This window comes from Tyto alba, unplaced genomic scaffold (genome assembly GCF_018691265.1).
Source record: "Tyto alba isolate M040663 unplaced genomic scaffold, T.alba_DEE_v4.0 Super-Scaffold_1000006, whole genome shotgun sequence".
Taxonomy (NCBI): domain Eukaryota; kingdom Metazoa; phylum Chordata; class Aves; order Strigiformes; family Tytonidae; genus Tyto; species Tyto alba.
The window spans coordinates 25,848,562-25,875,095 of NW_024881272.1; the positions used below are offsets into that span (position 1 = coordinate 25,848,562).

Below are 26,534 nucleotides of genomic sequence, written 5' to 3' on the forward strand. Positions count from 1 at the left end.
TTACCTGGTGGAACTTATGGCTGCAGGACAACGTGGAGGACAAAGACATAAGCAGGCTTCTGTGCACAGGCATTATTTACACCAAGTCTGGCTAAATTGAGGATGGTTAACGGTTTCTGGGTATCTGTTCACTGGCCACACCACCCTCTTGGATTTTTTTTTTCTGTTGTTTAATTTGAATGTCCCAAGCCACAAATTGTGGCTGTTGGTCAGTGTCTCACCGTCTTCCACTGTTGAGAAGAGGTTGACTCTGTCATCTTTGTACCTCGAAGTAGCTGTAGGCTGCTGCCAGTTCATCCCTTAGACCCCACTGTTGAGACAGCTTCTCCCTAAGTCCCGACCTTACCAGCTCCCAGAGGGTCCTGTGCATTGAGTCCAACCAGGCCTCACTCCTCAGGAAGGCAGAAGGTTCCCAACAGAGCTGTTGTCACCTCCTGCCTCTGCACCACACAGCAGTTTGTGCCTGTGGTTCTGATTTATGTGGAGGGGCTGGAACATGGCTCCCAGGACCCAGGAACCACGCACCTTTGCAAAAGGTAGTGAGTAAAGTTCACTACTGTGTATCACTGGAAAAATACCTTCAGGTGGGAAGCTGATGAAAAGTCGGCACAGGGATGGTGCAGGGCAGCAATACTAGCCTATGTCAAGCCGCTTTCTGAGATGCAAGCTGAGGTCTCAGCATGGCATTGAGACCCATCAGTGCTGCAGTTCTCAGGGGAAATCCACTCTTCAGGTTATCCTGGGTGCTTTTTCATGGTGCCTGTCTTACAACAGCTGAATCAGGGAAGAATGAAGTACACCAGGTTTATTAATGTTTTTTTAATTAGTAACAGAACAAATATGTTTGGACTTTTACTGATTATTTTACACTGAAAATATTGGAATGATGTATCAAGTGGTTTTGTGTCCATTTTGCTCTGTTTTATTTCCATGTAAAAATATATATCTGGTACACAAGATTAGAAAAAAATAGATTTTTCACAACAAAATAAGTGCTTTGAGCACTAAAAATTCACTTGTGCACTTTAATATTGGCCTAAATATTTACATTTTTTAGCCGCATCCCCTCCCTACCCCAACAATGGACAAACCCCAGATTATAAATATCATCTGTGTCTGGTATACAAAACTTGCCCAGAAAAAGGGGAGAAAACACAAACATAACAATGCTGTGGCTCAGACAATTTGATTTTAATTCCCCCAAAACAGTAAAAAAGACTTCAACTCTTGTCAAAAGAAAAAAGAAAAGACACAGGGAACACAACCCTAGTTGTCAGGCATTGCAAGCAGGAGAGGGAAAAGTGTTGAGATGTGATACCTTTCAGGGAAATAATGGCACAGACCAGGAAGCAATAATATGCTTTCAAAAGGTCAAAAAGGCTTAAGAAGGACTAATCCTGTCTTTTTGGAAGAACAGGATAGTCTTAAAGTCCTTCTCCACCTGATTTACTGTGCTGTAGGGTTGGATAATGGAAACACAACAATTTCTACAGCCAGCATCTACTGACCTCGAGCCAAGACAACATGTAAGGAAATACTGACGTGTTCAAATGTTGCTTTCTGGCAACAGTTTCTTTCCACCACTTTCCGAGTCTTTCTCAGGTAGACTGTGCTGATCGCACTGAAAAGTGGCCTAGTTCTCCTCCTCTGTCATGGGGCCACCTTGCCATCAGTCCAAGCAGTGTTGGATGCATCTTGGAACATCGTGAAGTCCCCTTTGCCAAGCATGAAAAATCCCTTGCAGGGAAAAACGGTCCCTTTGGAAAAGCATGGATTAGGGCAGAAGGAGAGACATTCAGAGCTCATGGTTAAAAACATCAGCAACTAGCCACAGGAAGGCAGCTGGGATCAAATGTCACCAACTTTGCAGAGCTGATCTGGGATGCTATCACAAACCCACTGCACATGTGGGAAAGGTAGCAGCCATGACTCGAAAGCCAAAGTCACACCTGGTCTCAGGGCAGGAATGACAAATAAAACATTTGGAGATCAGTGTAGCTGAGGCCAAAAAAAGAAGAAGGTTAGCTGAAGGGATGTTATCAGGCATGGGATTCTGTCCTATAAACCAGAGTGTGCAAAAGTCAACCAGACTTGCCTCATTGTCCCGTAAGTCAGTGGCTTTCTAAGAAAGGAGCCATACGACAGAGACGGATCTATTAAAAAAAATTCTGTCCAGAGATGCTTGGCGAGCTTAGGGTTCAGCCCTGGCCTGAAGAGGCTCTTTGGCAGTGTTCATAGTCCATTGAGGTGAAATGCCCAGAGCAAGTCCTTGGGAAGAGGTTTCCCACCACAGGGTGTCTTGTCCCATCGGACTCTGAATGAGCCGGCTGAGTTCGCCTGCCAAAATGCTTCAGTGACAAATTCGTTCTGTCATTTCTTTCTGCATTGAAGGGGGAGAGAAAAGAAAGAACCAGTAAGTGCAAAAGACAGGTTTTAGTAGACTGACATGTCAGGCAGTTTGGTAAGTGTCCAAAAACAACGCAAGGAAGCAACCGTGGGAGTCGTGGGGAGCATTTCGTTATTTCCCATGCCAGCCCTCCTGGGAACCGCTCTGCCTCAGCAGCTCCTTCCTGGCATCCTCCTCAGTGTCTGTTGCACAAGGTTATTTTGGCCATGCCCTACCTTTGAGAGCAGTCCAAGGAAAGAGCGTTGGCTGAGATGTTGAAAGGTGCAGGTCCTGCTCCTGACTCAGCCGCGGAACAGCCAGGCGAGGCGGTGCCGCTCTCAGAGCTGCTGTTTGCAGCTGCCTAGGGAGATGGGACACGGAGCTGCGCCCAGCTCTCGCTCTGGGAGGTGACAACAGCTCACCCAAAGGACTTGGGGTTTTGGCAACGGATCCCATGGTCACGTTGGAGCACAAACGAGTGCTAATAACAGAGGGCCACAGGAAGCCTCCTGTGAGAGTGAGCTGTGTTTAGGTTAGCAGAGTGTTTTCTTTAGCCAGGATGGCATCATGCCAGCTGCATTAGGAAGGTAGGTGTCCAGCCTTCAGCTGGTGGAAGATAATACTTGTCTTAAGGATCTCAACTAATAGTTTGCAAATCATGTACCTTGCTGCAGCAAGGAAAGTTTGTGATTCTCTTTGGCTCATCAGGTTCGTGGCTTTTGAATCTGCATGTGCACACAGACCCCCTCCCACGCTCCAGAGATGGTTTTGCACATTAAAATGTGCTCCCAAAATAGTTCTGAAGTAGGACTGGTCTGCAGAGAGGGAAGGAAGGAAGGAAGGATGCAACTCTGAAAAAAGGAGAACTAGGAAAGTAGGATGACTTTGAGTAATCCTATAAAAGGATCCTGTATAACCAAGGGGGAGAGAAGCTGCAGTCTCAGCAGTTCAGTGCTGAGAGCTTTGGTTCTAAAATCCACTGGGGGAGACTGGCAAAGAGAGGACTTCTCTGTTGGAGTAACATGCAAAAACTCTTGATCCCAGAGCCCTGCTATCAGATGAAAAGATGATGCTGTGCCACAAAATCACGTTGCAAATGGGAAGTCTTTGCAAACGTCTCAGAAGGAGAAAGAGGGGGGTGAGAAGACTGTGAACATCCTCTTGCAGCAGCATCCAGCCCACCCCACTAGCACAGCAGCACGCACAAAGGCAGCCTTGGAACAGGATAGGCTGCCAAGCTGCCTGTGAGCTCCTCAAGCTGGCCCCAAATGTCCAAGGCATTCATCACACTCTGGAAATCCCCACAGCTCTGCCTTAATACGTAACAAGCTGGACGTCTGCCAGTGCTGCTGCCCAACACCATGACCTGTCCTTGTCAAGGAAGCAAGTGCACGGCTTCTCTCTGCCCCCGTATTTCTTGTTTTCTTAAGAGAGTGACTCACTGCCTTTCGCTGGTTCTGCCTGGACAAAGGATCTGTCTCATTCTTGACTGCCAAGACTTGCTGCTAGGAAATCATGTCCCAAAGAAGCTTGGCAAAAGGGAAAGAGAGGCAGAAAAGGGATATTCAGCCAGAGGCAGGCTTAGAAACCAAGAACTCCTTCATCTCACAATCCTTGTATTTTTTCTAAGGTATGTGGGCCTAACAAGACATTTTATAGCTGGGGAGGTGCTGTTTTTTTCTTTCTTCTTACTCCTAAATCTGAAAACTGGGGCTCCTCAGTAGAAAGTCCACATCTGGGAAGCACCAGCCGTAATACAGCACTCAGACCTGCGGTCCTGATCCAGATGTGCTCCCTCCACATGCTTGGTGGCCTTCCATAGTCACATGCAGGGAACAGGCACCTCTGCAGGCAGCAGTCTCCTCTGTTATGGGATTCATGTGGACTAACTGGCCATCTAAATGCAAGGTTAGGTCTGAGTTCATGAGGCAATCAAGAGGGACTGAACCTCTCAAGGACAGTTCATCTCATCCCTACTGAGAGATTATCGCCTTTCCACAAACCTCGTGAACTTATAAAAACGATACCCTGCAGTCTTAGCCTAACATGAAGGCAGATGCAGTGCACTGCCTATCCTTGCTTAAGTGTCGAACCAGCTGATGAATCCTTCAGAACATAAAAACACCTAGGAGCAGGACAACAGCTGTGATGCAGCCCAGTGAGAAGGGAAATGAGCAAAGCAAGTCACTGGTGCTCTGCCCTGGGCTGGGGAGAGTAATTAGTCACAGGAAAGTGGACTAAGGTCAAGTGTAAAGTGCTGTGGAGGTTGGACGTTAATATTTGTGCATCTTCACAATTGCTGCTGAAACAAAGCCAAAACAGCATGGATGCTGGGCTCCCCACACACTCCACAGCACAGTGAACCAGAGCCACACTGGGCTCCCAGGGGCTTGTTGGAAAGCCCCTGGGATGTGTATGGAGAAACTTCCCATTACTGCTTTCCCTGCCTGCAGCAGAAAGGAATGCTTTTGGAAGCTACTGGATCAATCCTAACCCATGCAGACTTTGTGACTGATATCAGTGTGAAGCAGCAGCCTCCCTGGCGTAACAGCATGGTCAGAAAGACCACTTTGTTTTAGAAAGTTGCTCATAAGATACGGAAACTTGTGCCTCCACCCTCAACTCAGCATTGCATGCCAGACACAGCTATCCTCTGGTTGCAGGACACTCATACACAACCACAGCAAGTCATTGCCTGAGGGAAGGAGGTCTCCCATCTGGTTGGGTCTGATTGAGGCTTGGATGCCAGGCAGTGGGCACACCATGAAATGATACACAGATAGACCAGAGGTAAATGTGTCTCATTTCCCTGTAGTTTAACCTTGGTTGCATCACATGGGAAAATCTGTTCATCTTAGATTCATCCAGACCCATAAATCATCTGTTGTTGCATGTGAGTCACTGTCATTGAAAGCCTATTTAACAATGTCATCCTCTGCTTTGGCTATTAGGTGCCAATTATTTACATTAGCAAGCATCAGTCAAAGGAGATACCATTATGGGCTGTATTTCAATGCTAAAGAAGTTTGTTATGAGGAGCAGTGGTGAGGAAGAGTAACAGAGGACAGGGTGACACTGAGCTGCCATTTTCTGGAGCTAAGGGCCATTGTGATAATATAGATCACAGTCAAACTCCATGAAATAATTAATGTTGATGCTGTTGTCATTCAAGTTTCCCCTGATTAGATCATCATCTCTCCATCCCCCGCCAAATCATGACCAGAGCAGACAGGCAGCAAACTGACTGAGACAAATGAAAGCAGAGAAGGAGTAAAGCGCTCAGCACTTAGGGGCAGGGGCATGCCCCCCCGCCCCCAGATACTCGGAAACAGGCAGCTCATGCTGGGACTTTTCTCAGCTCTTTCTCTCTGGAATTAGATATTGTTCTTCCCTGGCACTCTGCTGCTGGATACAGCCTTTTCTGCAACCCAGCCCCTATCACAGTGTGCTAACTGCTGGGTTCCCTATTAATTCTTCTCCCTGTTGCAGCATGTCCTCCCTAGGTCAGATCATATTCAACCCTTGCCTGTGACACACTTGCTTCTCTTACAAAACTATGTGCATTTTCTAGTTTATGTGCCTGGGCTGTCTGGCCTCTGCTTCCTACCAGTCCTGCTGTTTTCAAGAACTCTCTGCCTGGCTAATAGCTTCCCAAGGGAGGCTGCAGAGAAACTTGGAGATAGAGTGAGGCCTCTCCCGCTTGGCCTCTATAGCTGTTGTCTGGAGCCACATGTCCTATTGGGGCTTGCCTTTCTGCAGAGTAATTCACACTGTAATGCCTCATTGTAATTCACACTGGGATCTCAAACAAGGGCCTTAGTCCCTAACAGGAAAACTCGAGACTCTGGAGAGGAGACTTGGGCTCAAATCTGACCCCTGAAAGTCATGTGGACACAACTGGCTGGAGACACTCTGATGTGCAGATTGCATTAGAGCTACCAAGACAGTATAGAGGGACACTATGTTAGGGTGGGCCTGAGGATACTGAAGAGCAATTCATAGACAAGGCTGCGGAGGCATTTTAAGGAGAGTTTTCAAAGGGTAAAGGGTTTCCTTAGTGTTGCTGGGAGGTTCTCTCTCAGAGCACTAAGGCTGATGGTTACAGGATAGAAAACAGTAGGATGGCTGAAAGAGTCCGGAGAGGGTGACTGCACTGCTCAGAGTCCACCCCCGCCTGAATGTTCCAGTGCTGTGTTCAGGCCACGCCACTCACCCCCTCCACCTCCCCAACCCTGGGGCATCCTTACCAAAGGCTCCAGCTCCCGATGGTCAATGAGGCTGAACTCCCTGATGAAGTAGTAAAAGTGCTTGTAGCAGGTGTTGACGTGAGCCTCAGCACCCATGTTGATGATGCTGTCAAAGTGGTGGATGTAGACATGGACAAAGACACGGAAGAGGCGGGTGAGGATCTTAGTGCAAACTTGCTGGAACTGCTTGGGGAAGGGAACACCTGCAAAGCAGAAGCAAGTTGGAAGCCATTTGACCGTTTTTTTTTAAAAAAAAAAAAAAACAACAGCTAGCTTTTAAATGTCACTGTCATGATTAACAGGCACTCATGAATGATGAGGAAGGACTCCCTTGGCTAATGTCAAGAGTAACAGCTACTCCAGAGCAGTGTGCCATCTAGCTCTCCCCACATACTTCCTCACTGCCCAACTAGCAGTTTCACACAGGCATGATTTAAGAATTTGGGGAGCTGCCTTAGAATAGAAAATTTCTCATCCAGTGGAGGAGGCCCCATGTCTCCACATCTGTCTCTACCCAGAGCAATCTGGCAGAGGATTCTTCTGCCCTCTCGCCCTGCCTTTTGCCTACAAGCCTGTGCAGGCATAGCATAAGTCAAATTGTATTTATCCAGGTCCATGAGCAAAACTAAACCTCATTCCAGCAGAAAAGATACCTTCCATGGAACTCTGAACCAAAAGCATGGTTCATACTGCTTTTCTTCCTTCACACAGCCTCCAACATCACTTCTGATGCATCAACAGAAACAGGTGGGGTTTCTACTTTTTTTCCTGATCCTTGTTTCAAACATCTCATTAAAACAGGAAGAAGACTCCCATCTTAGTGATGTTTAGGTTGTAATTTCATTCCACCTGTACGATGCTCCCTCCTGAGATGTCCTCCCAGGTTGTTCAACAGTGGGACCCACCACGCATTGCTATATAACTTTTGGTCTTGTCCCACACAGGGACACAATTTCATACTCTACATTTGCATCCTTGTCTGAATGTACTGATATCACAGTGAAAATCTCAGAGGTGTGATACAGTCAGTGTCAGCGAGCTTGGGGCAAATCACTAAAGGAAACATGGCTTTGAAACCCCAAGCGTATTTTTTGAGAGGAGGAAAATAAAACAACTGGAATTTGTTTTCCTGAAGCTTATTCCTTTCCCCTGAGCAATTCAGTGCAAATTTGCAAAGAAGAAGATAAAAACCTTCCTTCCCACGGTTCTACCAGCCTCCTCCCTTAGCTTCTTATTAATGCAGCACATAACCTCTTAAAAATCTTTCCAAGTAACCTCTGCTAAACCCTGGCCAACTCACACATTTTTGTGCTGTGGAAAGCATCAGCAAATCTCTTCGCTAAAAAAATTAAAAATGGTAATTTTATCTTTGAATCTTTCTCATCAGCCTCTCTAGGCAATTAAGCTATTTTCCCCCAAGTCTCCTAGCAGTTTTGTTTCCCAGCAGCAGTGCCATGCCCCTTTCCTCCGTGGGTGGCAAATACAGAGGATCTGTCCATCCAACATGATGCGTGGAGCCTGTGCTTTCAGTGGCCAGGATTCGGCGGGTGCTGGGTTCAGTATCGCAGCACTCGCAACAGAAAATGCTCTTTGGTCTAAACCAGAGTCACCCTCAGCCCAGCCTCGTCTCACTTTGCTTTGCTCCTGGCGCCGATGCGGCGGGCAGGGCAGAAGCACGTGTGCTCGTGCCACAGGTGGATGTCCCAGCCATCACTTGGAGGAGGACACATATCTCGGCTCAGCACCACACAAACACAGAGAGGTGGTTTTGAGACTGATTCACAGCTGCTGCTCTGCATAACCACGAGCCCGCTGCAGCCCCGGGGCTGCTCCTGCAGCGGGGACCTCGGCGTGACCCGTTTCACCGCCAGCTCTAACAGAGACCGTTAGGATTTGCTGGGAAAAGTATTCGTATCTAGTAAAGTACAACCAGGCTTTCCCCATGCCAGAAGCTTAGAGATGGTACTGGAGATCTGCTCCTGCCCTGCACCCTTGACTGTGGAGCTCTCCTTGCCTGCCCCTCGGATAAGGGCAGGGATCAGAGAGAGATCTCCAGGTTTCCCTGCAGTCAGGAGGGACTTTATCAGCAGCTTCATTTGAGCTTTTTGCACTGAGTGAGAATTTGCTGAACAAATAAAAGACATAATCACCCAGCTGAGGACTCAGGCGTGCCATTAGGACAGCCCCTGCAGACCAGCTTTGATGAACCAGTCAAGAAACATTTTTTTTTAATAAAGAAAAATTCATTGTAATAAGTAATTTCTGATGAACGTGCATTGGCAGGCCCTGGCTCGGGAATACACACTGTTCTGAACAGCCTGTCTCCCTGGGCCCAGAGGCGAGCGGTCACTGCCGGGAACTCAGCAAGGTGCCAGCAGGCAGACAGCAATGCGTTTGTTGCCTCCAGTTTGTCACCCATTGCACTTGCCTAGTGCCTCCTCCGGTCAAAGCAAGCAGCGAGGAAGAAAGCAGGCCTGACCAGCCACCGGGCATTTATCGCCAAACTGAGAAGAGTGGTAGTGAAGGAAAGTAGCAAACGTCAAGCCAGTCCTGAGCTGAGAAAGAAATAAGAATAGACAGCGAACAGCAGATCAAAAGGATCTCAGGCTCCCAGGGCTGATAGCATCTACAGTCCAGATACTGCAGTTAGATGAGCCACCTCCAGAGCTGGCAGATGGTGACAAGTGGCTTTCCACCACTTCTGTCCTGAGGTTAGCCAGGAACTGTCTTGTCCTATAAATCAGTTACCAGCAAGTGTTCGTGGACATGCTGGGAGCTGAGAGACTTAGAGGGGCGACACCTCCAGCTATATCCCGGCTTCTCCAAAAGCAGTCTTGCATCAGGGAACAGAGGTTTAGCATAAATCATAGAATAGTTTGGGTTGGAAGAAACCTTTAAAGGTCATCTAGTCCAAATCTTGTGGCCATTGGTAATTATGGTAGCTGCTGAGCTATCCTATACCTAATGATGCCTGGAAAGATACCATCAAGGTGCCAGGACCTACGAGTACCCTTCTGGGCTACCCCACCACATGAACCCAGCAGCAGCACCAGCTCCCAGGAGGTGAGACTGGGCTGCTCTTCTTTGTGTCCATCACAAGGTGTCAGTGTGTGGCCATCCCCTCCAGACATGGTGGTGGCTGGCTGTCACTGATGGACGACTTCTACAGGTCACCCCTCACCCTCCCGTGTCGTGACACCACGACCCACTGCGGTCCTTGGGGTGCAGGGCTCACTGGGGTCTGCCCCTGGCTCTTTCTCCCCACATCACCCATCTCACTCGCACACACGCCCAGGGAGGCACGGGCAGCCCCAGCGGCACAGGGCATGACCCTGGGCCATCGGGTCCTGCTTCCCTGTTGGAGCCACGTCTGTGCCTCCTGTGCCAGGACCCTCAATACAGGCAACGGATACTTGACTGGACCTTGCGTCTGGCACGGGGGCCTGCACCACTGGATCAAAGCACTTCCCCACGGGGAGGAAGCAAGGCGGATATCTGATAAGCAGGTTGCATCCGCCAGCAGCAGTCGCGCTTCGCTGCTGATCTCCACTCACTTGGAAAGCAACCCACAGCAGCCCCGACAGGCACTGGCCACGCTGGCGAGGAGCTGGAGAAAGTCTCCATCCACTCACCCAGAGCTGAAAGGAAAGGGCTCTCCAGTGACGGCTGCGTCTGACCAACCCGGGGGGAGAAGCAGAAAGATCTGGCAGAAATACGGCTTACCCTGGGTCACGGCTGCCGGCGCAGCGGATGCCCAGCAGACAACGCTTGTGACATCCCCTCCAGCACGCGAGGGGACACAGCGAAAGCAGGCTGTGCCTCCTCCCTGCAGGTAGGCACGCACTGCAGCCAGCACACCCCAGCCAGGGGCAAGCCCCGGGGCAGGGAGCTGGGCGCTGGCCACGCACCCATCCTGCCCCTGCAGATGTTTATAGCTTTCAACCGAAGCGGGCAGGTCCCTGTACATTCGTGTCAGAGACATCCTGGCTGCTAGGAGGAGTCACCGTGACTGCAAGTGGGGAGCAGTGGGGCCCGTTCCCCAAGCATGGAGGGTGACAGGCTGCGCCCCTGTGGCTCCCACCTCCCTGCCAGCCTGGCCCAGGCAGATCAGCGTTACAGCAGAGGGACCCCATTAGCGGCCAACGTGCCGATAAGTGGCACTTGGGAGTGGGGCAGTGGTGGCCCTCGCTTGGGGGACTTCCTCCATCTCAGAGGTGGTGCATGGTGGCACAAACCAGCAGGAGTAGCAGCTTGGTGGGACTGGCTGTGCGCGACTGAGATGACCTGTTAGCAGAAGTATGGCAGGCCAGGGCAAAGTCAGGGTGGAGCCCCAAGTTTAGACAACCCACCCTGTTAGGGTCACGCCGCCCTACACACATACAGGGACCCAGCAACGCCTCCGAGTGCATCCCCAAGGGACAGCAGAACACCACAAAACCCACCTGGATTGATTTAAAGGCATCGAAATTACCTTTACATTTAATTCACTGGTGCTCACCATCCAGCAACCTTGGAAAGCAGCAGCAAACCCACAATCTGGCAAGTGGTAACCCTCCTCTGACTCTTCTTGCATGATGAGCGTTGAGGAGGGGACCACAGGGCACAATGTGAGCTCGGTCAGATGCCGGGAAAAAGATTTGTACACAATGTCAGCTCTTCTCCTCCACCCGTGATCACAGGCATGTGCTACCCAGATGCTGCACACAGTCCAGACAGCCGGCGGCTGGGAGCATCCCCTGTCCCAGCACGGAAACGCAGCTGAATCCCAGGAGTGGAGCAGAGCAGCCATCCATGGCGATGGAAAAGGGAGAACCTTACCCGTGCTCCAAGCCAGGGCAAAAGCTCTAAGTACAGCAGGTACAATTTCACTCACTGCATCGCAGCCAGGGCGCTGGCGAGCGGCATGACTCACAGCCCTGGAATGAATTAGCACCTTCAGTTTATCTTGTGTGTTTTGCATGAAAACCCCAAGATGTGATTTAATATGCCGAGAAATCTGTTTTCCCCACTCTGTGCTGATTGCTTCGAAACATAAGGAAACCATGTGGGACTGTGTGTAAAAGGAAATGAAAATGAGAGGTAACAAAGTGCCTGCGCTTACAGTAAGGGACTGCGAATGGCTCTTGGATCTCCTCCTGTCCCTAACCCTCGTGCTCAAGTCAATTTAATTTTTTCACGATGAATCAGTACTGGAAAGCTATTTTGCTTCTTGGCAATTGTATTTTTTTCCTCTACAAAAACAGTAATTCAATGAAGTACGAGATCCATTACTGTTGTTGTTATTATTTCTCAATTCCATTTTGGCCACTGTGGTGTTCGGTGATTCATTTTTTCCTAAAAATAAGTATTTAAAGCCCCATTTAAAACTAATGGCATGATGGCAGCTGCAAGCTGGTGTGGTGTTAATTTTGGAAGAAAATAGGCAGAAAAAAAAAGACAAAACATGTAAAAAATAGGCAGCGGAGAGAACGGCAATAATTAGCTGAATTATGAACATTTTTCTCCTGTTGTTATGGGGAGAAAGTATTGGCTAATTCTGCACCAAGTTCTCTCTGTTTGTTATAATTGCTTTGGGACCATGCTAGAATGGCAGAGCTTGAGTTTTGAAAAGCTTTCTAAGAACTGCTCCAAAACCTCCTATGACTGATGCGCTTTAGAGCCACCGGCACATTTGGCAGAGAGCACGGGGTGTTTCCGGCGCTGGGTCTGGTCCAAACCCCGTGTCTGCACTGATTTAATAACGGAGAGGTTTCAGCAGCCGCGACGGTGCTGATGTAGGATGCCTGGCCTTGTGCAACCAGCAGCCTGATGGGGGGCTGACTGGTGCAGACACGGCTGGCTGCCACGGGACCTGCAAAGCCCGTCCACCCAACCCTGCTCCCCAGTGTGCTACTGCCCGCCAACAGCTCCCTAAAACCGGGCACCACAGGGCAGAACGAGTACCAGGAGGAGCCAATATTTTCCAGGTGGCAATTTGTTCATGTGGCCACTCACTGAAGAAATCTACCGATACAGTTTTACCAGCTGGTAAAAATACACCTGTAGAATCATTTATTCTCCTCCCTCCATGGGAACAATGCTTAGTCTTCATTTAAATGTATTTTTCAGGACAGCTGCAATGGCTGGAAGAGTGGAAACAGAGCACTAGCACATGCAAACTGATATGGGTTGTCTGGGAAAGCCACTGCTGCTGTAAATTTATAGGAATCAGGTTGGCATAGCTCACCCCATGCAGGGATTTGTCTCATCTTGACCAGCAGACAAACAGGTTTCCTCTCCAGAGGAAGGATTATACAGCAAAGCCTTTAAGTGGGACCGAGCCCTGCAGGTGGATTTCCCTGGGGATGGGGAAGATGCGGTATCTCCCCCCCAACCCTCGCTGCGGTTCACAGAGGGCTTGGCAGCCCCATTAAACCTCCACAGGGATTTTCTACTGGTGCAAGGGTGCCATCCGAGGGCTGCGGATCCCGCTGGTTAACTCGGCCAGGGCACAAGCTGCCTGCGGGCTCCCTGGCTGCTGTCTGGGATGTCAGCTGCCCCTCTGGCCTCGCTGCAGAGCCGGCACAAGCTCTGCATCACACAGCTTGGCTAAACCAAAGGTGTTTGTCACCCGGGTCGCTCTGCTCCTCTCCCACCTCTGACACGTGCCGAAGGACCAGATGCTTTAGTGGTGCAAATCAGCCCAGCTTTGCTCCGATCACTGGGGTTGTGCCTGTTTACACAGCCAGGGTTTCCCCCATGATGCCAAAGGACCCTGCGAGCCAACGAGCCAGTGAACCATCTCTGCTCATTTCCAGATGAGCCTCTCACCCCAGGGTGAAGGATTTCCCCCCTCTGCCCCATGAGATACCTCTCAACTGTCAGGAAAGCCGTGAGTGAGCCCTGCTGAATCATGTGCTGCTTCAGGCTTTGTAGCTTTTGGATGGAGAAGGATGCTGAGGTTAGCCTCAGGCAACAGTAGCAAGTTTGGGGAACACTTACTGTTTCTAAAAAAATTAAAAAAAAAAAAGTCTATTTTGGCTGCTGTCAGGTGGCCTTAGCCAGGGAGATTTTATGCTGGGACAGTTTTGCTGCACATGGCAAAGAGTGGCCCGGAGAGAAAGCTGAGATGCACACAGCTCATGAAGCAGCCACCGAGATAGCGGTCAGCTGTGCCAGTGGACCTCTCCGGTACAAGCAGGAGTGGAACAAGCCTTCATGCTAAACTCCATCTCTGCTGCTAATATTGAAGAGCCTCAGTGTGACTCCAAAGCATGAGATTTATCATTTCCCCTCATCAAACTCCTTTACCCTCCTTAAAACAGCTCACATCCCCCCTCATCCTCTCACTGCCTTAGTCCCTTCGCCCTGTGTCTTTGCCCAAGGGGCTGGCTCTTTAGGAGGGAGGCTGAGCACCTCCGTGTCCTTCCCTGCTGCACGTCCCGCAGCCTCCCCCATCATCCGGCGCGGGGACAAGGAGCAGCCCCCTCAGGAACGGGTGGATGTGACATTTCGCTTTGGCCAAATACCTCCATCTCCTGAAATGCCAGAGCTGCTGAGCAATTACCCAGTGCACAAGGCAGGCCAGTGAAAGACAGTTAACTGGGGACACACTGATGACAAAATACCACCGGCTCCCTCCTCCCCCTGCCTCCCCCAACAGACTTCCCTGCGTTTTAAAGTGTGATCTCAGGCTAAGTTCCCTTTCGCATGTGTGAGGCCAGAACCATCAAGACACGCCAACAAGGTAACTGAAGTCACTCGGGGACACAAGGGTCCCTGCAACAAGGGGACTTGGAAGAGGGACCCCAGGAATGGCTTTGGAAGAGAAAAAAAATGGGTTTGCTCTCTGACCGCCTGTGGCCAGGCCAGATCTCACCCAGAAGTGCCCCATGCCAAAAGGAAAGGAGAAGTGGAAACCAGAGGCACCAGTTGTCCCTCCCTACGTTGGAATTTGTTACACCTCAGAGGGAGAAGTGCCAACAACGGGGTGAAAATCAGCAGGGCCATGACTGTACTTGGCTTTTGCACCTCAGAGGGAGACATGGGAGAGCAGAGGGTGCTGCGATGCCACCATCCCTCCGTGCCTTTCCACAGTGTTAAGACTCCCTGTAGCCCTGACTCCTCAGAGCAGCTTTCAAGCAGCATCACATCCCAAATCCCACCCGAAAGGCACGAAATTGGACCAGGACACTCTCCTTTCTGACCAGAGGGAAAATGGAGTAAATCCACGCCTGCGCCCCTGCTTTGAATGGCACAAAGAGCTTGTGAACAAGCCACCTTGGGAAGAGGAAGGCCCAGCCTGTACCCTGTGGCTGCCATTTTGCCCCTTGGCAGCAGTGAGCCTGTGTCTAGCCGCTGCCAGGATCAATGGGGACTTTGTTGTCCCCAGCACGGCTGGGGCTGCCGGCGCACAGCATCCTGCACTGACCCTGTCAGCCAGGCACATGTCCAGCCTCCCCTGTCTGCTGCGATGTGAAGCCCACTGAGCCCACGAGGGAGGGATGCCTCCACGGCACAGCAAACGCCCCTGGTGAATCCCAGGGGCTGGCCCCCCCGTGCACCCCAAAGGCAGCCTATCTGCCTGTCCGACATGAGGAGCCCACACTGCCGGTGAGAGGAAGGCGGCAGCGATTGCCTGCAGGTGATGGAGGGGGAGAGAAAAACAAAAAAAAAAACTCAGAAGGAGAGTTGTACCACCCCAACCCCAGGCAAAAACAATGCAGCTGGGTCAGACCAGGGGTCTGGGTGGTCACCCCATCCCAGGAGCCAAAATGAATAGTTTGGCACAACCAGCCTGCAGATGCTGCTTCCCCTCTTGCTTGCAGAGAGCCACAACCCTTCTGAGGCTGAGGGCCAGAGACTTTCCCAAAAAAGACAACTAGGTACTAGAGCACAGGCAATGGGGCTGCAACAGTTAGTGGCTGTCAGTAATCCCACATAGACCATTTTCTTCAATGTTTCCCAGCGTATTAAAATCCTGAGCCTAAACTGCACTGATTTCATACAGCTCTGTCAGCTGTGCTGCTTGGGAAAGCAGAAAAGTTCAAGCAGACTTGCAAAACCATGCCTTCCCCCCACCCCCCTGCCCACCCTCCCCTTGAGGATTTTACCCTGTAAAATCTTCTTTTACAGTCAAGTAGCTTTGTGATTCATCTGAAAAGCAACTGCTCCAAGGCACGACCAGAGGCTCCAGCAGCCCCACCAGCCAACACATCAGCTCCAACCCTTGGGCTCATCTCTCCAAGTGACAAGGAAGCAGCTAAGTAGCAGGGCAACTGTCAGCCCTGGCAGCTGCCAAGCACTGCAGGTCAGCAGCAGAGGGGTTAATTTGCAAGCTGTGTTGCCCTTGGCAGCTGCTGCAAGCCTTTGGGTCTGAACATTTTGAAGGGGTGCATTCATACACCCTCGGGGTTGGCAGCTGGAAAGGCCAGATCTCTGCTCAGGGGTTGCCTTAACTAAATAACAAGATGTGATATATAATCAGAGCTGAGATGAATTATCAGAGATGGAAAGGGGCTGAGAAGTGAAGCAGCAAGGTGGGGCGAGGGTTAGACCTTGGCACCATGAACCTACCTGGGAAACCAGAAAGAAACTGAGTTGGCTAGTCAAGAGAAGAACGTGCTGCAGGGGTGTGATGACCACTTCTAACCAGCCCTGCAGCTCAGCTCTTTGAGGAAGGGCAAAGAAGCTGATGACCTACCAGCCCCCATTTTTCACAAGCGCAGAATACTTGGAAAAAGTTCAAGCACAGAAAAGGACAACATTGTTTTCCACATCCCTTAGGAGCAGGATGAGGAATCCCAAGCTCAGTTTGCAGCAAAGGAGTGTGGGACAGACACTGAGGAACACCTGAAACAGGAAAGACCACAACCCTTGGGACCACAAAGTTCAGCAATACCAACCCTGAGGTGCACCAACAGCTTGGGAACCTGCACCAGTTACAACCCCAGCTTTCTCGTGAAGAACCAGAGCACACTCACCTATCCTGGTGGGGAAGATGTCCTCGTTGTTAATGAGCATCTCGATCCAGTCCATCAGCATACACATGTACTGCGGAGCCGACAGCTTTGTTGGCTTCTTGTATTTGCTATCATCCTGCCACCTGTACTCATACTTGAGTCCACCAGACATGATGGGGCAGGTCTTTTCCGTGCAGTACTCTGACATGGTGCCGTAGATGAGGTTGATGCGGTTGAAGAAGTCCACCACGTGCACGGCGATCCAGTCATTGATGCTCTCGCCGGGAGGCAGCTGCACCACTGCTTTCAGGTCCAGCCCAGACTTGAGGGAGGCCTGGGCTTTCTTGTACAGCTCAAAGCGCTGGGTGCCCGGCTCAAACTTCTTTCGGGGACGGAACGTTTTGTCTTTGTTGAAGACTTGCTTGAGACACAACGCCATGGCGGGCAGAGCTGGCCAGGGTGAGCGCAGAGGCTCGGCGCAACGTGAAACCCAAGGCTGGGGTCTTCAGGGGTGGAGGTCTCTGGGAGAAGAAAGGGACAAATTTTGGTCATGTATGAAGCCAGCTGCCCACGTGGGCACGCTCGCAGGGATGAGTTCGCACCAGGATGCTGGCTGGCCCTGTTGCTCTGGCAGCACATGGAGACGGAGATTTGGGATTTTGCTCCTGGCCCCTCCACACCCACCAGGGTGACCTGGAGTGGCTGCTGCCACCTCACACAGCAGCTCCCGGCACCGGAGAGGGTGAGCGCTGCCACCCGTGCCCTGTGCAGGGCTCGATGGCAGACAGAGCCACTGAGCACACCAGGAGCTTGCCATGCTCCAGCCAGCCTCTTACCTCCAGGGCTTTTATCAATAACTGCTGCAATAAAGCAAGAGCCACGATATCAGCAGAGTTCACCAGCCTGAGCAGACCCAACCGGGTGGCCCTTTCCTCTTCCGTCAAAGGAGAAATGTCTTTTTCCCAGGGATTTCTCAGCACAAATAACCCCCGACCCTGCTGTGGTGGCTGGCGAGTGATGCCCTGGGGACTGCGTTGGAACCGCAGCTGGCTGCTGGTTCACACAGCCCCAGCGCTGAGATCAATGGGAAAAGGGGGGGTTTATTTTTGTTGTTCTGCCTCGTGTGTTTGTCCAAAAGAACAAAACCTGCATCCGAAGAAGGGAAACGGCAGCCCAGCACAGTGCCAGGATGCTGCTGGCCCTCCAGGCGTGCACACAATGCACACAGGAGCCCTTGGGGTGGCGAGCCCCCATGTTCTGGGTGACTCGCTCTGGCAGTCACAGCTCAGCAAAGTGCTGAGCTCACCCCTTCCTGCCCGAGGTTAGCAGCACAGATGAGGGCTATGGTATTTCCCTTTTTTTTTCCTTTTCCTCCCTGAAGCTCCAGCGGAAATCCCATCCACCCCAGGCTGTCCCAGACAGGCTGAAATTGTGCGTTTTGTTACCTGCACTCATCGTCAGTGGTGGTAACGTGAGATCAAGGCCCCCTTGTGCTAAATGCTTTGCTGAGGTCTAGGGAAGAAAAAGTCCTCCAACAGCCTCCCCCTGATGGGAGGAGATGGAAAAAGAGTTAAAAAAAAAAAAAAAAAAAAGGAAGAGAAAGATTCACGGAAAGAGGAAGCGACTTACCCAAAGTCATGAGCAGGAAGGAATGGTGCCCGAGCAAAACTTGGATGCACATTCATCATTAAAAAGACAGATTTTAGCCAAAAGCTTTGTATATAAACTCTAAGTTTTGTAAACTTAGTCCTGAGCCACAGGCAGATCCTCTTTTGCCCAGCAGACACCAGCTAAACATCTTGCAAGATAAATCCTATGCTCCCCTCAAAGCCCACCCATGGGGGCATCACTGGGAAGCAGCAGGACCTAGTGATCATCCCAGACACTGGCAGGATCTGCCTGGGGGGGATTTCTGCACCACGGCCAGCATGTGGCTGGGAGGGGAAAACCCTGGTGTGGGTGCAGACTCTGGTCGGAAACCCCAGCAGGAGTGCCATTAGTGCACTAACCACAGCCTTTCCCACAGGCTGAAACGTTGCTTTGCCACCGTTCTGTAACTCACAGCATGGTGGTACCAGACCCCTCCACGCTCTGCTGTACCCATGAACCACCAGACCTGGAATCGTATGTTTTCAGGTTCATTTTGCCCCATGGAGGAGGTCACAGCCATCGCGCAGTTTTATGCAGGACGACTTTAACACCGGAGTATCTGCAAATCTTCCCCAGCTCATGTGGCTGGGTGGGATTTTAGTAGCTCCAGCCCTGTTGTCCTCATTTATTGCCAAAGGGCAACGAGTAGGGGGGATGTTCCTTGGATGCTTTTTCCTCCCTTGCCCCAAGCAGCTGCCTCCAACAATGCCAAAGGGCTTGTTCCCCACTTCAAAAAAAGAGCACCAGCTCTCCAACATGCCAGCTGATGGAGGGAGCTGGCATCACGTCCTGACTCCTGCCTGTCCCAAGGGGAAGGGTCTCTGGTATGGCAGTCCCAAGGGAGACCCACGGAGGCCAGGGGACTCTGGGCACAGCAAGGCTGTAAAGAAAATCCCTTATCTGGGGCTTCCCACCCAGCCGTCACATATTCAAGACACATCCTGTTGATAACACCTCTAAAAAAAAGCCTCCTGGGGAGTTTGCTAATGCATAGCAGTTTCTAAAATACGTACATATACATACATATATATTTATTTATAAATACTGCAGTGGGGATCCTAATAAAATAATGTAGGAAGTGCTGGGATACCCTTCGGGGTGAGGCATCCAGCAGGGTCTGCCTGTAGGCACACTGGAGCTGAGCAGTGCCCGGCCCTGCAGCCAGCGTGGGAGGGAGGGAGGGAGTGGGCCAGCAGCACCTCTGGTGCTTTTGCCCCCCCCCCCTAAAGCATTTGTCACTAACTGGCTCTGACGCCAAGCAAGGACATGGGGCTGCCACCACCAAACCAGGACATGGGGCTGTCCCTGCCTTGCTGCTGTCCATACCCTCATACGTGAATTATTTTTCCTTTCTCTCTCCTGTCACCAGCCAGCATCAGAGGGCTTTGGCTAAAATATAAAGGCCATTAAAATAAGCAAAAAAACCCAATCATGCCCCTAATGAGAAGTCAGGTTTTCCCCATCTGATACTTGCCAGCTTCCCAGGACAGGGATGATGCAGCACTCATTAATCCATCCCACAGCTCCCTCATCCCCATCCCCAGTCAGACTCTGACCCCCAAAAAGCTGAGCAGCCCCTTGGCCCAGCACCCAGGTAAATCCCAGTTACTGCCACCCCGCCAGGCTGGGTGGGCATCGCAGGGCACCACACCAAGCCTGTGTCCTCGGTCCCTTTGCTGGGTAGACGGAGGATGAACAACTTGGTTATCCCTGTGTTAGACTGGACTGATCCCACCAGGTCCCACAGTCCCTCTGGGTTAACATCAGTTCAGACAGGGACTGGGCTGTGACCCAGGAGGTTTCCCTGGGATTTCATCAAGGCAGGTCGTGCCAACAGGCATTTCTCTTTGTTGCCATTTCTGCTGGCCTCAGCTCCATTCGCTCTGCTTCAGGAGCTACTGCTGTTTGCAGGCTCTTCCATGCAGAGACTGGGTTGTTCCAGGGTGATGAGAAGCCACCCTGTCAGATGATATCCCATCAAAAGTGTCACTGGCAAAGGCCATCAGCAGAGAAATCAGTTCTCCATGAATACAGAGGGGTTCCCTTGTTCATGTGCCTCACACTTCAAGTCCTCTGCAAATACTGAGCCACTGACTGGGAAATAAACTCTGCACCTTATCTCCTGAAGCCAGACTTGTAACTCATTCCACAACTGCATCTCTGAATTATCCACATCTGGATGTCTGTGTTACCCTGCAAGCTGCTCTTACTCATCAGGCAGGTGGGAATGTGCTTCATGCTTCAGTACCAGCTGAATAAAACACCAGTTTTTTTAAAAAAAAAAAAAAAAAAACAAAAACAAACACAAAACCCAAAGGGCAACAAACCTGCTAAACATCTGCTGAGTGTTTTCCTACCATACAACTGTTAGAGATTCCTGGGAATAGGGGAGCAAAACCCATTGCTGCCCAAGTGCTCAGAGCAGACCTGTCCCCCGAGCCCGCGGGACGCCAGCACCGCACCGCAGCTTCTCTGCTCCCCGGGCAGCCACGCACGCTGGAGTCACGCGAGTGGTTTTGCTTTCAGGATCCTCGCCAGCATCGCTACTAAATTACCAAGTCATTAAAAGGCTTTGTCAATCTTTACTGGAGAAAAAATGTTCTCCAGAAATTAAATTTAACACAAAGCCAAAAACACATCCTGGGATTTATGATCTGAAGAAGCAGTGAGAGGCACCAGGCCAAAGAACAGATTTGTTCTCTACTTCGCTCCAAAGCTTTCATTGCCCAGAGAGATTGATGTGCAGGGAGGGATGTGAGCAGCGCAGGGAGGGAGCTGCGTGGAGGCCAGGACCAGGGCTTGAAACACCAGCTCTGGCCCCTGCAGCTGAGGTGCTGAGGTGGGACCTACCAGCTTGGAGCAAACAGGCTCTGCAAAGTCACCAATGCCTCAGCTTCCCCTTGGGCAGGGACCCAGCACCTGCCCCCGCTTTCTGGGAAGAAAAGCAAAGTCCTTTGGGAATGGACCCGGACACATCCTGAGTCTAACTGCTGGAAAAGGGCATCAGCAGCGAATGCAAGAACAGGTTTTCCTGGTGTTCACCTTTATGCATCCAACTCGGCTGGTGCTCTTCCCTCACTGGCCAAGTACTTGGGACAGATCCACATAAAGAGATGGAAAATGGGAGATCTCCCAAGGTTTAGCTGTGGCGCAGAGTCCAGCTGAGCCTGATGTTCAGAGCTGTCGCGTTCCTGGAAATCAGGCTGTGGTCCGCTGGGGCTTGGGGGAACAGGAGACCCGTCCAAGTCCAAATCGGTGCTCGCACTGCCCGTTTTGGGAAATCCAAAGCGCGAGCTGCCGTTCAGCAAGCTTAGACAGCAGCTGCCTGTGACATGACCGTGCACATCCCGCCGCCGGCCCGTGCCAGCGGGGCCTGGACCGGCACCATGGCGGCAGCCTGCAGCGCTCTGCCTTCGGTTCCCACGTGCAAAATCAAAGCTTCCCCAAGAGGAGCCTTGGCAAAGGCTGCAAGCCCACGTCACCACGCCGCAGTTCCCATCACGGGGTGGTGCCGGCACCCCGGGGGCTCACATGCCCCTTCCTGAAGTATCTGCAAACCCCCCAAATCAAACCTTGTCCCGCTCCCAGGAGTGGGCATGGAGTGAAGCAGGCAGACACGGAGCTGTCACCCCACTGTCACCCCGTGTTCCTGCCAAGGACAGTCGGAGGAGGATGAGCAAAGCTGCTGGGCGGAAAGAGGCCGCCGCTTCCCGTGGGACACCCGCGCCGTGGCATGCTCAGTGCTCACCCCCATTCGCACTCCCAAAATAGCCTCGGCTTTGCAGAGGTCTGGCTATCAACCCAGCTGAACGGCCACAAAACCCCGTCCACGGCTGTGAAGGCTGCTGGCTTCGATCCTGCCCCTGTTTTCACCAGTGACAGCAGAAGCAAAACTCAGTTAGGTTTAGCAAGAACCAAATGAATGCAGGGTTAAGCTCTGCAAGGGCAAGGCAGAGCTGCTGCTGGGGATGTAGCAGGCAGAGACACGTGAAAAACTGATTTCCTAGATTGCTGGCAGGTCCTGAGATGAAAGGAAATGAACTGGATGGGGGTGTTGTAAGTTCAGGGTCAAACTAAGCCACTAATTTCACATTTGAGGGTTGTTTTGGTTTTTTACTTAAGCTTTTTTTTTTTCTTTTTCTTTTTTTATCATTTGAAAACCACAGAGGAACACAGCAAGGCAAAGCCTTTGTTGTAAATTAAAAACAACTCTGGAAGGTCTGTTTAGAAACTGGCAAAACAAAAGGGGAAAGCAGGCAGAGCAGCAGGAGGGGGGGCTTCCTCCCTCCCAGTCCTGCAGGCGCAAGGCAAGGTCACCAAAGAAAACCTCCGGTTTTGACCCCAAATAAGCTTTAGTCAGAAACCCAGTGGGAAGGATCAGTCAGACACATCTCTGGTCTCCAGGGTGATGGCACCAGGGATGGTCCCACGCTCCCTGCCTCAGTTTCCCCAATTTCAAAACTCCTCTCCTTCCCCAGGCTGCTTTTATATCAAGGGCTACAAAAGCAAAGGCTTCAGAGGGAAAAGTGCTTTGCAGTTTCCCCTGGGAAGCGTTATTGATCGTGAGAGGTAAGGAGGGAGGAAGGCTCTGACACCAGCACCTCCCACAGCTCTGGTGCCGAGCGCGTCCTCTCTGGATCTGGCCTGAGACAGTTACACACTTGCACAAGTATCTGACTGGAAGCCGCAGGCAGCTGCTTTAGCAGCTCCAGCCCTCGGCGCACAGCGAGGGTTCCAACGCCCCGGGCAATCTGCAGGGAGACTCCGGTTCCCACTTTGAGAAGAGGCTGTGGAGATGGAGCCCGTATCCATGCAGCTCCAGGCACCACAGAGCAAAGTGTAGGTTAAATACTACAGCTCTGCACATCCCCTTCGGGCTTCCCCGGGGCATCTTGCTTTCAGCAGCCCAGATGTGTACTTCTGCTTCCCTGCTTTAGGGGATTCCCTTCTCCCCACCACACACAGCATAAAAGTCCCATCCTGCCGGGTGCCTGGCAGAGGAGCAGGGCAGGCATCAGCTCAGCCACTGCCTGCCAGAGCCCCAAAACAGCCAGCCAGCCTCCAGCTGGAAAGTCTGACCAGAAACCAGCTGGCCCTGGGGCTCGGCTGGCTTTTCGCTGCTCTAGGAAACGTTACTGTCTGGCTGCTGACTCGACAGCCCTGTCTCCGAACTTCAAGCCCCAGAGAAGTCCTGTTGCAAAGTTTGGTCTTCAACCTGTCGCAGAGTATCTTTGCTGGTTAGGGCTTTCTCTTGGTGGACTTGTGTCCCGAAGACCAAGGCTGCTTTTCCTGAGCAACCCTTGAACTGCAGCCACTCCAGCCCCAATCCAGGCAGGGGCTGTGGGCGCACAGTGCTCCCAGGGAAGGGAAGGTATCCCCTCTTTTCCAACCTTTGCAATAGCCACGTCTAAGTTTTAATCATCTAAGGAAGGAGGACTGCATAAGGAGGATACTGGGGAGCACAGTCTCGGGGTGCTGGCCCCGCTCCATCTGTGCTTCCTGCTGGAGCCAAGCCCCAGCTGGGCTGTCCGTGAGAAACGGGGTTATTGGCTGCTGATCCCAAATATAACCCAAACGACGGAAAATTCCAGGAAACAAGCCAAGACAAGATGCTGGGAGGGGGATCAAGGCCCAGCACACGGGCTGGGGGAACGGCAAAGAAGCCCTGAGCTCTCAGCAGCATCTCCCTACCGCCAGACCCTCTTTGTGCAAAACCCCCCCCCCGGTGCCACAGAGACCCACGCGAGGTGAGAGGATCCTCCAAGGCAGCCCTGAGCATCCACCTCGGGAGCAGCAGCAAGACTCACCCCGCTGTGCCCTGGCTGGGGGCAGCTGCCAGTGGGAAGCTGTTCTGGTGCTTCCCCTGGCTTGCCTGGCACCTGGAAAGCCCCAGCTCATGCAAAATGGACCCAGCACGACCTGCAGGAACGGGACCACACGCACCTTGGCTTGCCCCCCATCTGCTCCCACTGACCCCCAGCCCTGACCCACTCCTTACCCTGCCTCCCTGCCACACCACCAGCAAAGCAGCAGCTCCCTGAGGACCACAGCCTGGCCCAAAGCCACTAGAAAAGTTTTTCCCAAGTCACCCAAGATGCGTCCAAGCAGAAAAGCAAAGCCCCATCTCTCCAGGCTAGAGGCAGCATGTCCAATTCATTTTGGGGGTGATACCCGGTGGGGCCAGGGGCTCTTTGGCGGTACCTCATTCCTGGGGGCTGGGATGTCGCTGCTGCCACCGGTGACTTGCTGGGAACCCTGCAGAGAGGCGTCCAGTGACCTCTGCTGTGTCCAACTGCTCTGGTTCGGTCCCGAGGGCGATTACTCTGCCGTCAGAGCCGTAATCCCAAACACCGGGAGCTCCAGGCCTGCGAGCTCAGGGAAGAAGACGAGAGGAGATAAACCAGCTGCTGAAAACCCATCTCCACTGCTTGCTCTCACCCAGTTTCCCCCCCACACCCCACCCACAACTTTCTGCCCTCCCTCCGACACTGGCAAATCTGCTGCCGGGACTGTCCCACCCAGGAAACGGGTGTCTGCCCACACAGGGTGCTGCCTTTCCCTGTGGGTCCCCCCGCTTCTTGTGCACTGCCAGCTGTCTGCAGTACTCCCTGCCCCACCGCCGCCAGCTCCCAGACCCTCCTGCATCCCCAAAACAGGCTCCCTTGGTATTTGCACACTGGCAGCTGAGCTGAGGCACGCTGGAGGAAGGGGAAGAGCCTTCTGCAGGCGTCTGTGCCCTGGTTGGGTGAAGGATTGCTCCTTCCTAGGCTAACCCCAACCAGGTCTTGCCCAACCCGTGCTTAAAAACACCCCAGGAGCATCCTCAGGGGTGCATCACTGGCTTTTTCCACCCCCAGGACTCACCTCATCCCCCGGCACAGCCAGCTTCCAGTCCCAAATCCCTCTGCAGCACTTTGTGCTCTTACTAAGGAAAAACGGAGGAAAAATTAAGTAGTCCAAACGAGGCTCCCTGTCAGGACTGTCGGCGGGCTGGGGATCACAGCAGCAGGGAGAGCTGCTGCGCTCCGGCGCTCGCTGGGGTTTCGTTAGCGAAACCCGGGGCCGAGGGTTTTTCTCCAGCCGGTGATGTCACATCCTGACCCCGCCGGCAGCTCCAGCTGTCCCTGCAAAACCCGCGGGGAAACCGGGCTGCCGGCCCTCTCCAGCGCCGCGGCGAGCACCCACGCTCATGGGTGGGCACCCGCACCGGCACCCACGCACCCTTCCTGGATGCTGAGGTCCTTTTTGGTGCGCAGTCCCACGCCGCTGGCTGGTTCCAGGCTTTCACGGGACAGCAGCACGCTGGGGGAAAGGCGATGAAATTGCACAGTATTTTCCCTCCCTCCTCTTTTGCGCAGTCCCTCTCCCTTCATCCTTCCCCCTCTGCACGCACACAAAAATCAGCCGGAGGTTTCAGTGCCAGGCCAAGCTGGACGCCGTCCAAAACAGAAAAGCCAAAGAGAAAGAAAAAAAAAAAAAAAAAAACAAAAAACCAGAAAAACTTCTGCTGCACAGAGCAGACTTACTTTCTGTCGGTCTCGGAGGTGGGGTGAGTTCTGAAGCGCACTGCAGTACTTAAATACCGCTCGGCGAAAGCAAGCCTGCGCCAGCACGCTCAGCGCCAGCGTGGGAGGGCTCGGCGCGGGCCGGGACTCTGCTTCGGGGTCAGACGCCTGGGTGGGGATGTAAAACTGGTGGTGTGCCCCACGTGTGATATTCATGGGTGCCGCGGTGGGGTGGGAGGCCGCAGCATGGCCCTGGAGCTCATGGTCCCCTTCCTGGCACGGCAGCGTCTTTCCCCGGGGGAGCAGCCCGGCTCAGCCACGGCGAGACTTGATACTCGTGTTGCTGGAAACATCTGCAAATTGTTTGGCACCAGGACAGTTCTAGTGAGGGAAACATTTCTAGGCTTTGCTTTAATGGGTGTTAAACTCGGGTTCAACCAAGCATTTGCAGGTGATGCTGTGAGCTGGGGGCCGGGGTGCAGGGTGAGGTGGGGGTAAGGAGCAGCAGGAGTGTGAGAAAGGAAACCACAAACCCGGTAGCCTGAGACGGCAGGAGGATCCGGCCACTGGGTATGTTTGTATGAAGCAGGAGGGTTTAGGATGAGGGTTTGCCTCCCTGAACCCCGCCTGGCTTCTGCTGCTGCAGCTGTGGATTTACCTTCTGACCCCATACAGACCATGCATCCAGCAGGACGCATCTCTGCAGGATTTGGACTCCTTCCCCTGTAATGGGGCTTCTCAGCTATGGGTGATGCCCTCAAGGCACAACGTTCAGCTAATTCAGTAAATCCCTAACCTCGAAAGC

At 52.2% G+C, this 26,534-nt stretch overlaps 1 protein-coding gene across 5 annotated transcripts; it reads right to left on the minus strand.

The window, feature by feature from the left end:
* Nucleotides 1–2,252: 2,252 nt before the first annotated feature.
* On the minus strand, nt 2,253–26,180 carry MOB3C (MOB kinase activator 3C). Of its 5 annotated transcripts, XM_033000841.2 has the most exons (6): nt 25,751–26,180; nt 25,089–25,149; nt 24,426–24,596; nt 16,596–17,095; nt 6,634–6,836; nt 2,253–2,380 (listed from the first exon to the last, which is right to left on the minus strand). In XM_033000841.2, the coding sequence occupies exons 4-6, from the start codon at nt 17,011–17,013 to the stop codon at nt 2,351–2,353; spliced, it is 651 nt and encodes a 216-aa protein (XP_032856732.1). In that variant the 5' UTR covers nt 17,014–17,095; nt 24,426–24,596; nt 25,089–25,149; nt 25,751–26,180; the 3' UTR covers nt 2,253–2,350. The 5 variants fall into 5 exon arrangements, with proteins under 5 accessions (XP_032856732.1, XP_032856731.1, XP_032856730.1 ...); XM_033000840.2 differs by lacking the exon at nt 25,751–26,180 and having other exon boundaries at nt 24,426–24,589; nt 25,089–25,731; XM_033000839.2 differs by lacking the exon at nt 25,751–26,180 and having other exon boundaries at nt 25,089–25,731.
* Between the last annotated feature and the right edge of the window lie 354 nt (nt 26,181–26,534).

Coding starts and splice junctions, on each gene's coding strand:
- MOB3C (XM_033000841.2), bottom strand. CDS start 17,013: ATGGCGTTGTGTCTCAAGCAAGTCTTCAACAAAGACAAAACGTTCCGT. Junction 6,837..16,595: donor CATCTTCCCCACCAGGATAG/GTGAGTGTGCTC, acceptor TCTGCTTTGCAG/GTGTTCCCTTCCCCAAGCAG. Junction 2,381..6,633: donor ATCGGGAGCTGGAGCCTTTG/GTAAGGATGCCC, acceptor CCTTCAATGCAG/AAAGAAATGACAGAACGAAT.